The sequence below is a fragment of the Salmo salar genome, chromosome 09, assembly GCF_965601325.2.
Source record: "Salmo salar chromosome 09, fSalSal1, whole genome shotgun sequence".
NCBI lineage: Eukaryota > Metazoa > Chordata > Actinopteri > Salmoniformes > Salmonidae > Salmo > Salmo salar.
In genome coordinates, this window is record NC_138299.1 from 131,015,869 (window position 1) to 131,027,020 (window position 11,152).

General features: G+C 44.2%; 1 protein-coding gene and 4 non-coding genes across 5 annotated transcripts; all 5 read right to left on the reverse strand.

Moving 5' to 3' along the window:
- Positions 1–882: 882 nt before the first annotated feature.
- On the reverse strand, positions 883–11,121 carry LOC106612898 (small ribosomal subunit protein uS3). Its single transcript, XM_014214547.3, has 7 exons — positions 11,003–11,121; positions 10,357–10,487; positions 9,448–9,541; positions 7,177–7,271; positions 2,941–3,128; positions 1,709–1,915; positions 883–952 (listed from the first exon to the last, which is right to left on the reverse strand). The coding sequence occupies exons 1-6, from the start codon at positions 11,030–11,032 to the stop codon at positions 1,716–1,718; spliced, it is 738 nt and encodes a 245-aa protein (XP_014070022.1). The 5' UTR covers positions 11,033–11,121; the 3' UTR covers positions 883–952; positions 1,709–1,715.
- On the reverse strand, positions 1,229–1,375 carry LOC123724167 (small nucleolar RNA SNORD15). The gene has a single exon (XR_006756847.1). It is a non-coding gene; the product is annotated as a small nucleolar RNA SNORD15 (small nucleolar RNA).
- Positions 2,609–2,757, reverse strand: LOC123724166 (small nucleolar RNA SNORD15). The gene has a single exon (XR_006756846.1). It is a non-coding gene; the product is annotated as a small nucleolar RNA SNORD15 (small nucleolar RNA).
- LOC123724164 (small nucleolar RNA SNORD15) lies at positions 3,348–3,494 on the reverse strand. The gene has a single exon (XR_006756844.1). It is a non-coding gene; the product is annotated as a small nucleolar RNA SNORD15 (small nucleolar RNA).
- On the reverse strand, positions 7,537–7,683 carry LOC123724165 (small nucleolar RNA SNORD15). Its single transcript, XR_006756845.1, has one exon. It is a non-coding gene; the product is annotated as a small nucleolar RNA SNORD15 (small nucleolar RNA).
- Positions 11,122–11,152: the final 31 nt, after the last annotated feature.

Consider the following 11,152-nt stretch of genomic DNA (forward strand, 5'->3'; position numbering starts at 1 on the left):
ATGGGACACACTCCTTGCTCACCTGGGCTCAGGTGTGTCACAGGGATAAATACACCTGTCCCCCATACATCGAGGAGACTCTCTCCATGCAAACACTGTTGGATATTGGTTGTAGCCTGCTCTTTCGTTTCGGCACCTCTCAACACCATATATGCACGCATCCACTCACTTATTGTTACTTGTTTATAGTAACAGTAGGCATAAGCTAGACAACGAAAACAATTGCATTTTATCAATGGCTATTTGAATGCAGATTCCGTGATGAGATCCCAAGGCCAATTTTTTTTTTTAAGGAATCTGACCAACCGTTTTCACAGTTGTGAAATCCATAAATTTAGGCATGCTGAATTTATTTCAATTGACCGATTTCCTCGTATGAACTATAACTCAGTCAAATCTTTGAAACTGTTGCATCTTGCATTTATATTTTTGTTCAGTATAAAATAAGCTACTAGTAATAAGCTACAAGTAAATAACCGCAACACGAGCGTGGAAAGGCCAGTATATTATTTGATATCGGGTTAATTACCAGACGTGTTCCGTTGTTTTTCAGATAGGGGATAGTTACGTGTTGAATGTCCTATAGCGCATCAAGGAATTACATTGTACGACAGCTAGTTTTATAACATGACCATAAGCTAAAACATGCCCCGTTTATAAACAATAGCGTTTTAGGTCCTTTGTTGGTACTGACAGTCATGAAGTTATGTTTTTTGTTGTTGTATTGAGATAGCGTTTCCTTACCCATCTACCCAGACTCCTTGATCCTTACCATTCTCCAATTCCAAAAGTACCATAAACCAACCAATTATTAACTCATTAATTAATTGCCATGGTTGGGAACAGGAATATTTCATATGTTGAGACAGACAAAAAAAGGCATATTTTCCAGGTTTTATTTTTGTACAGAAAATTCAGGGTCCTGTTTCCATCTATGAACAATGGTTGACACCTGGAAGAAAAAGACAGAATAACAGACATTAGGATACCAGACCTAAACCTGCCTGAATTACAGTTTATGAATTACACAGTAGCTTAGCTACATGCTCAACGTAGTCTAGAAATATTTATTCAGGCACCAGTATATTGTCAGACTCAAATGGCACCCCATTCCCAATACAGTGTATTGCTTTTGAACAGATCCCTATGGGTCCTGGTCAAAAGTAGTGCAAGATAAAAGGGAATAGGGTACCATTTGGGACGCAGTTATTTCATAAAGTCAGGAAGCCCTTCTCAGACAAATGCCTCGATGTCTTCAACTGAAGAGACACGCTGCTCTGGGGAACTGAACCCAGAGACACAGAACTTAACCCTGACCCAGTGACCCCAGACAGGCAGTGTCCCGTTCCGACTCGTCATCGTATCATCACTGGAGGGAAGAGTAAACTAACACTAAACTAATAGTCGCCCTAAAAGTAAACAAAGTGTATCACACCCTGAGATAAACACTTTCGTGCAGCATTTTAAATGACACTATTATGGGGAGTCCTTTCACAACCACAAGCCTCAACAATTACTACATTATCAATCTAGTTTTCCCCCACAACGCAAATTGAGTCACAACTGACACCCTACAACGCAAATTGAGTCACAACTGAGGCAACCAGGTTAAATTTGAGTCCCGAGGCAAAACCAGCTGAGAACCACTGATTTAAAGCACAGTACATTTCTACTATGCAGTGGCTGGGTTAGTGTTAGGTTATAGTACCTGTCTACTATGCGGTGGGTACAGGAGTCTGTGGCATGGCTGCTGGGGCTTCTGGCTTGGCACCCTTCTGCTCCGACACGGGGGTGGAGGGGATAGTCTCGTCTTTGGGCTCCACAATGCTCACATGGTCTGGCAGAGGCTTCTTGGGGCCGATCTTACCACTGGGGTCCCATGGTAACATGATCTTCACCTTGATGCCCAGCACACCTGAGACAGACAAAAACACATCAGTGCTTACACGGACCCTCTACCCAACGGTTATTCTGCATACATAGACGTAGAACAGTGAAACGTATACAGGGCCTTCTGAAAGTATTCAGCCACCTTGACTTTTTCCACATTGTTACATTACAGCCTTATTTAAAAACACCTTTTTAATCCTCAATCTACACACAATACCCCATAATGACAACGCGAAAACAAATTACATTTACATAAGTATTCAGACCTTTTGCTATGAGACTCAAAATTGAGCTCAGGTGCATCCTGTTTCCATTGATCATCCTTGAGATGTTTCTACAACTTGATTGGAATCCACCCGTGGTAAATTCAATTGATTGGACATGATTTGGGAAGGCCCACACCCGTTTATGAGGTCGCACAGTTGACAGTGAGGTCAAGCCATGAGGTCAAAGGAATTGTCTGTAGAGCACCGAGACAGGATGGTGTCGAGGCACAGATCTGGGGAAGGGTACCAAAACATTTCTGAAGCATTTAAAGTCCCCAAGAACACAGAAGAATGGGAGAAACTCACCAAATACAGGTGTGCCAAGCATGTAGCGTCATACCCAAGACTCGAGGCTGTAATCACTGCCAAAGGTGCCTCAACAAAGCACTGAGTAAAGGGTCTGAATATAGCAAGTAAGAGGTTGCTCATAATGACTAGACTAATATGACTGCCCTTCTCAGACAAATGCCTCGATGTCTTCAACTGAAGAGACACGCTGCTCTGGGGAACTGAACCCAGAGTCACAGAACGTGACCCTGACCCAGCGACCCCAGAGACCGACCGTGGCCCATTCCGACTCGTCATCGTATCATCACCGAAGGAAAGCATTTCACCTTTAAAAAGTAACAGACCAAAAATTCTACTGTTGATGACTCACCTTGACAGATCAGAATAATCAAGGGGTAGGGTATAAGGGTTGATTTGGTATTCACTTTGTCTAACCATTAGTAGTGTCTAGGGGTAGAGCAGTAGTGTAGTGTCTAGGGGTTGATTTGGTACTTACCCTGTCGGAGCAGGACGTGGCGTACAGCGGTGTCTACGTAGTAGTTGACTGGGTCTCCACTGTGGATCATCAGGCCATCAACAAACTTCATGGACTTGGCCCTCTGACCCCTCAGCTTTCCAGAAACCACCACTTCACAACCCTTAGAGCCACTCTCCATGATGAACCTCAGCACACCATAGCAAGCTCTGGCAGGGGGGATAGAGGGAGAGGTAGGAGAAGAGAGATGGTGAAGAGTGCGCAGAAAAGAGTGTGTGGGGAAAGCGAGAGGAAGAAAGGCGAGGGGGCGAAGACGAAAGGTGGAGCGAAAATAGGGGGGTTGGAATAGGAGAAAGAAAATGGGTTTAATACACGTCAACTTATACAGGACTGAGATCACATCTGATATCATGAGCCATTTTCCTGGCCCTTCTCAGACAAATGCCTCGATGTCTTCAACTGAAGAGACCTGCTTCTCTGGGGAACTGAAACCAGACACACAGAACGTGACACCAACCCAGTGTCCCCAGAGACAGACTGTCCCATTCCGACTCGTCATCGTATCATCACTGAAGGGAGACATTCTACTGTATGTCATGAGAAAGGAAGTTTAAGAAAGTGGACTGTAACAGCAGGGGCATGTTCTGCTCAATAGATTCCTAGAGACACTGATCGTAGCATGCTAAGCTAACCAGGGGCTGCTCAAGATACCTAAATACTGCAAATTAACATTTTTTATTTTATTTCACCTTTATTTAACCAGGTAGGCAAGTTGAGAACAAGTTCTCATTTACAATTGCGACCTGGCCAAGATAAAGCAAAGCAGTTCGACAACATACAAAAGCACAGAGTTACACATGGAGTAAAACAACATACAATCAATGATGCAGTAGAAGAAAAAAAAAAAAGACTATATACAATGTGAGCAAATGATATGAGATAAGGGAGGTAAAGGCAAAAAAATGCCATGGTGGCAAAGTAAATAAAGTATAGCAAGAAAAACACTGGAATGGTAGATTTGTAGTTTGAAGAAAGTTCAAAGATAAAATATAAATAATATGGTGCAGAGGAGCAAAATAAATAAAATAAATAAATACAGTAGGGGAAGAGGTAGTAGTTTGGGCTAAATTATAGATGGGCTATGTACAGGTGCAGTGATCTGTGAGCTGCTCTGACAGCTGGTGCTTAAAGCTAGTGAGGGAGATAAGTGTTTCCAGTTTCAGAGATTTTTGTAGTTCGTTCCAGTCATTGGCAGCAGAGAACTGGAAGGAGAGACGACCAAAGGAGGAGTTGGCTTTAGGGGTGACCAGAGAGATATACCTGCTGGAGCGCGTGCTACAGGTGGGTGCTGCTATGGTGACCAGTGAGCGGAGATAAGGGGGGACTTTACCTAGCAGAGTCTTGTAGATGACCTGGAGCCAATGTGTTTGGCGACGATTATGAAGCGAAGGCCAGCCAACGAGAGCGTACAGGTCGCAGTGGTGGGTAGTATATGGGGCTTTGGTGACAAAACGGATGGCACTGTGATAGACTGCATCCAGCTTGTTGAGTAGGGTATTGGAAGCTATTTTGTAAATGACATCGCCGAAGTCGAGGATTGGTAGGATGGTCAGTTTTACGAGGGTATGTTTGGCAGCATGAGTGAAGGATGCTTTGTTGCGAAATAGGAAGCCAATTCGAGATTTCACTTTGGATTGGAGATGATTGATGTGAGTCTGGAAGGAGAGTTTACAGTCTAACCAGAGACCTAGGTATTTGTAGTTGTCCACAAATTCTAAGTTACAACCGTCCAGAGAAGTGATGCTGGACAGGCGGGCAGGTGCAGGCAGCGATCGGTTGAAGAGCATGCATTTAGTTTTACTTGTGTTTAGGAGCAGTTGGAGACCACGGAAGGAGAGTTGAATGGCATTGAAGCTCGTCTGGAGGGTTGTTAACACAGTGTCCAAAGAAGGGCCAGAAGTGTACAGAATGGTGTCGTCTGCGTAGAGGTGGATCAGAGATTCACCAGCAGCAAGAGCGACATCATTTATGTATACAGAGAAAAGAGTTGGCCCAAGAATTGAACCCTGTGGTACCCCCATAGAGACTGCCAGAGGTCTAGACAGTAGGCCCTCCGATTTGACACACTGAACTCTGTCAGAGAAGTAGTTGGTGAACCAGGCGACGCAATCGTTTGAGAAACCAAGGCTACTGAGTCTGCCGATGAGGATGTGGTGATTAACAGAGTCAAAAGCTTTGGCCAGGTCAATGAATACGGCAGCACAGTATTGTTTCTTATCGATGGCGGTTACGATGTCGTTTAGGACCTTGAGCGTGGCTGAGGTGCACCCATGACCAGCTCTGAAACCAGATTGCATAGCGGAGAGGGTGCGGTGGGATTCGAAATGGTCGGTAATCTGTTTGTTGACTCGGCTTTCGAAGACCTTAGAAAGGCAGGGTAGGATGGATATAGGTCTGTAGCAATTAGGGTCAAGAGTGTCACCTCCTTTGAAGAGGGGGATGACAGCAGCTGCTTTCCAATCTATGGGAATCTCAGACGACACGAAAGAGGTTGAACAGGCTAGTAATAGGGGTTGCAATAATTTCGGCAGATAATTTTAGAAAGAAAGGGTCCAGATTGTCAAGCCCAGCTGATTTGTAGGGGTCCAGATTTTGCAGCTCTTTCAGAACATCAGCTGAATGGATTTGGGAGAAGGAGAAATGGGGGAGGCTTGGGCGAGTAGCTGTGGGGGGTGCAGTGCTGTTGAATGCAGTAGGGGTAGTTAGGTGGAAAGCATGGCCAGCCGTAGAAAAATGCTTATTGAAATTCTCAATTATAGTGGGCTTATCGGTGGTGACAGAGTTTCCTATCCTCAGTGCAGTGGGCAGTTGGGAGGAGGTGTTCTTATTCTCCATGGACTTTACAATGTCCCAGAACTTTTTAGAGTTGGAGTTGCACGAAGCGAATTTCTGTTTGAAAAAGCTAGCCTTGGCGTTTCTAACTGCCTGTGTGTATTGGTTTCTAACTTCCCTAAAAAGTTGCATATCGCGGGGGCAGTTCGATGCTAATGCAGAACGCCACAGGATATTTTTGTGTTGGTTAAGGGCAGTCAGGTCTGGGGAGAACCAAGGGCTATATCTGTTCCTGGTTCTACATTTCTTGAAAGGGGCATGCTTATTTATGATGGAGAGGAAGGCATTTAAAAAAAATAACCAGGCATCCTCTACTGACGGGATGAGGTCAATATCCTTCCAGGATACCAGGGCCAGGTCGATTAGAAAGGCTTGCTCGTTGAAATGTTTCAGGGAGTGTTTGACAGTGATGAGTGGAGGTCGTTTGACCGCTGACCCATTACGGGTGCAGGCAATGAGGCAGTGATCGCTGAGATCTTGGTTGAAAACAGCAGAGGTGTATTTAGAGGGCACGTTGGTTAGGATGATATCTAGGAGGGTGCCAGTGTTTGCGGCTTTGGGCTTGTACCTGGTGGGTTCATTAATACTTTGTGTGAGATTGAGGGCATCAAGCTTGGATTGTAGGATGGCTGGGGTGTTAAGCATGTCCCAGTTTAGGTCACCTAGTAGCACGAGCTCTGAAGATAGATGGAGGGCAATCAGTTCACATATGGTGTCCAGAGCACAACTAGGGGCCGAGGGGGGTCTATAGCAGGCGGCAACGGTGAGAGACTTGTTTTTGGAGAGGTGGATTTTTAAAAGTAGAAGTTCAAATTGTTTGGGTACAGACCTGGATAGCAGGACAGAACTCTGCAGGCTATCTCTGCAGTAGATTGCAACACCGCCCCCTTTGGTCGTTCTATCTTGTCTGAAAACGTTGTAGTTAGGGATGAAGATTTCAGAGTTTTTGGTGGACTTCCTAAGCCAAGATTCAGACACAGTTAGGACATCCGGGTTGGCGGAGTGTGCTAAAGCAGTGAATAAAACAAACTTAGGGAGGAGGCTTCTAATGTTAACATGCATGAAACCAAGTTTATTACGGTTACAGAAGTCATCAAAAGAGAGCGCCTGGGGAGTAGGAGTGGAGCCAGGCACTGCAACATAAACGGTCTGGGGTGATCGACAACAGCACAAATTAGTGGGGGGAAAAAACAGTTGTTTTCTGGCAACTTTCTCCTGAACAGATCTAGAACCCACTTACCTTCCCAAATCCTAACCTGTACCATTAAGAGTGAAACCTGCACCATTGCAGGTTAACGCATAACGGACCTTAGATCAGTGTCTAGGTGCAACAGGTTGGAGGTCAGCGGCCAGGGTTAGGCTTACCTACGTACAGCCAGACCTCCCAGCAACTTGTAGCGCAGAGACTCAGCCTGAGCAATGGCACAAAGACCACGGGTTGCAACCTTCTCAGCGTACAGCTAGAGGGAGAGAGTGGAGGAGGTTAACCTTCTACAAATACAGAGAGAGGCTACACAGCCTACAGCTTGGTGCGGGTGCTGCAATGTGAGCCGCGGAACCACCACAGCAGAGAAGTGTAGCCTCGCAATTCACATTGTGGTAGAAACCGTCTCTAGAACGCTGACAACTTCATGCATCCTGACTACCTTTATCTTAGCCAACTAGCTACCCGACTACCTAACAAGAAACCATATGAATCCACACATTTCCTGTACTGGATTCAGTCCTTCTCAGACAAATGCCTCGATGTCTTCAATTGAAGAGACACACTGCTCTGGGGAACTGAACCCAGAGTCACAGAACGTGACCCTGTTCCAGTGACAGCAGAGTGACTGTGTCCCGTTCCGACTCGTCATCGTTTCATCACTGAAGGAAAGCCGTTTTGGTTAAGTCTAGCGCAAAGAAAGCTAGAGCTTTTCCAGTCACAGATTCTACTTTCAGACACAATTGAGGTTAGTTGTTTTACATTCATTAACCTGTTGGGTCTAGGGGGCAGCATTTGCACGTCTGGATAAAAAAAATGTACCCGATTTAATCTGGTTACTAATCCTACCCAGTAACTAGAATATGCATATACTTATTATATATGGATAGAAAACACTCTAAAGTTTCCAAAACTGTTTGAATGGTGTCTGTGAGTATAACAGAACTCATTTGGCAGGCAAAACCCTGAGACATTTTCTGACAGGAAGTGGATACCTGATGTGTTGTATTGACTTTAAACCTCTCCCATTGAAAAACACAGGGGTTTAGGAATATTTTGGCACTTCCTATTGCTTCCACTAGATGTCACCAGCCTTTACAAAGTGTTTTGAGTCTTCTGGAGGGAGATCTGACCGAACAAGAGCCATGGAACGGTGATGTCCCATTAGACACCTGGCGCGCTACTTCATGTTGGGTACCCTCGTTCCAATACGTTATAAAAGGCTATGCATTCGTCCACCTTGAATATTATTCATGTTCTGGTTAAAAAAGGCCCTAATGATTTATGCTATACAACGTTTGACATGTTTGAACGAACGGAAATATATTTTTTCCCCTCGTTCATGACGAGAAGTCCGGCTGGCTTACATCATGTGCTAACGAGACGGAGATTTTTGGACATAAATGATGAGCTTTTTTGAACAAAACTACATTCGTTATGGACCTGTGATACCTGGAAGTGACATCTGATGAAGAGAATCAAAGGTAATGGATTATTTACATAGTATTTTCGATTTTAGATCTCCCCAACATGACGTCTAGTCTGTATCGCAACGCGTATTTTTCTGGGCACAGTGCTCAGATTATTGCAAAGTGTGATTTCCCAGTAAGGTTATTTTTAAATCTGGCAAGTTGATTGCGTTCAAAAGATGTAAATCTATAATTCTTTAAATGACAATATAATATTTTACCAATGTTTTCTAATTTTAATTATTTAATTTGTGACGCTGACTTGACTGCCGGTTATTGGAGGGAAACGATTTCCTCAACATCAATGCCATAGTAAAACGCTGTTTTTGTATATAAATATGAACTTGATAGAACTAAAAATGCATGCATTGTCTAACATAATGTCCTAGGAGTGTCATCTGATGGAGATTGTAAAAGGTTAGTGTATCATTTTAGCTGGTTTTATGGTTTTGGTGACCCTGTCTTTGACTTGACAAAACATTACACACAACTCTTGTAAATGTACTGTCCTAACATACTCTAAATTTATGCTTTCGCCGTAAAACCTTTTTGAAATCGTAAAACGTGGTTAGATTAAGGAGATGTTTATCTTTCAAATGGTGTAACATAGTTGTATTTTTGAAAAATTTGAATTTTGACATTTATTTGGATTCAAATTTGCCGCTCTTGAAATGCACCTGCTGTTGATGGAGTGCACCACAGGTGGCACGCTAGCGTCCCACCTAGCCCCAAGAGGTTAACACATTTCAAATCTTCCCTATGTAAAAAAATCTGTGGAATTCACACTTCTTTTCATTTAAACTTCACACAATCATGTTCTTCTATCCTCCACACTGCCCTTAGAAGCCAAACCGCTTCTGAACCACAGTTCTCAGCTCCCTGATATTGTGGTTAGGGAGTATGTCTAATGAGTACATGTACGCAACTGTAGTGTGTCTAGTGTATGCGTGTCCGTTTGTTTACCTCCACGTTGCCCTCAGGGAAGCCAAACCTCTTCTGAACAACAGCGGTCAGCTCCCGGATGCGACGGCCCTTCTCTCCCAGAACATTCTGGGTCCTGAAACAACAATGGCACTCTATTACTAAACGTGCTCTATGCAATCAGTTAGTCATCTTGTTTTCCTGAAAGTTCCAACTGTATTGAACAGGTTCTCTCATATTTAAAACCCATAATCCTGACTAGTCTCCCAGTCCCTGCCTCTGAATATCCCCACAGCATGATTCTGCCACCACCACCACGCTTCACCGTAGGGATGGTGCTAGGTTTCCTTCAGATGTGACACTTGGCATTGAGGCAGAAGAGTTGACTCTGGGTTTCATCAGACCAGAGAATCTTGTTTCTCATGGTCTGTCCTTTAAGTGCCTTTTAGCAAACTCCAAGCAGGCTGTCATGTGTCTTTTACTGAGAAGCGGCTAAGTTGGCTAACAAAGACCAAGCTTCTTGTTAACAGCATCCATGCTACCTAATATTTGTTTTGTGCTTCCTGCAAACAGCGTTGAGATACTTGCATGAGCCTGGTTGTCTGTCCTAGTAGGAAATGTTCGCATGTGCTCAATAGCATTTACCTAGCATCCGCTATGATAATTCCTTAGTACTTGTTAGCATTTCATAAGTGACGATGAGGCCTTTTGCGCCGGGAGAAAAAAAAAAGGGTTTTACCTTTATCTAGGCAGGTCAGTTAAGAACAAATTCTTGTCATCTACAATGCGATCCTACGTGAACGTTTGTGCACTACCGGTAATACCATATATCCCGAGATGGCACAGGCTCTATACGGAAATCTTGACCCTACACCAATTCATTATTGTACCAACAATACACCTTTTAAAGACAGTATAACCCCCTATCTACCAACATACCGGTAACGTTACCTTGTGGCCAGGATGATGATCTCGGTCCTGGTCGGGGTTACACGCACCTCCACACCGGAGTACCCATCCTCCGCAAGCTCGCGCGTGAGAAACTCGTTCAGCTCGGCTTTGAAGATTCCGTCCGCAACGAACTAACCAGGCACACAAATTGAGTATATTGTTAGCTAGGTTACAGGGAACATGCTTGTAGTCACATAGCCGCTAGCGAACCTGCAACTGTTGGTAACATCACTGGCCAGCAAGTTACTATTACAGAGTACTATTACTCTAACTGGGTAGTGCCAATGTTAAAATTAAGTAGCCGGCCACCTGTGTAACGTTAACATTAGCCAACTGGACACCGATCACCAATCTACATACACACCACTGACAATCAGACTGGCAATTAAATGTTTTGAATGGTGCTATTATGGCTATACTTAATCGCTAGTACGGTATAAAAGGCACCCCTTTGCACGTTCTCTAGCGAAGTCAGGATTCTTTGTACCGGTAGGTAACATCTTTGTCAATCCTCTTTAGACTAGAGGACGAGGACACCGATCAATACGACAATCAACTCCGTAGTCATGCTGCTAACACATGGCATCCCAATTTGCTACAAATGCATCAGTTACGAAGACCATTTTGGTAAGAAACGTGAACTAACCTTCCTCTTCTTGGATATTTGCACCGCCATTTTGCCGGAGGCCGCAGACAGGAAAGAAATTATTAAGGAACCGGAAGTACATTTATACCCATAATTGCGAGTTCCGTCGACGCTTGATGACGATGGTGCGGGGTGCTTTCAACCACCCAA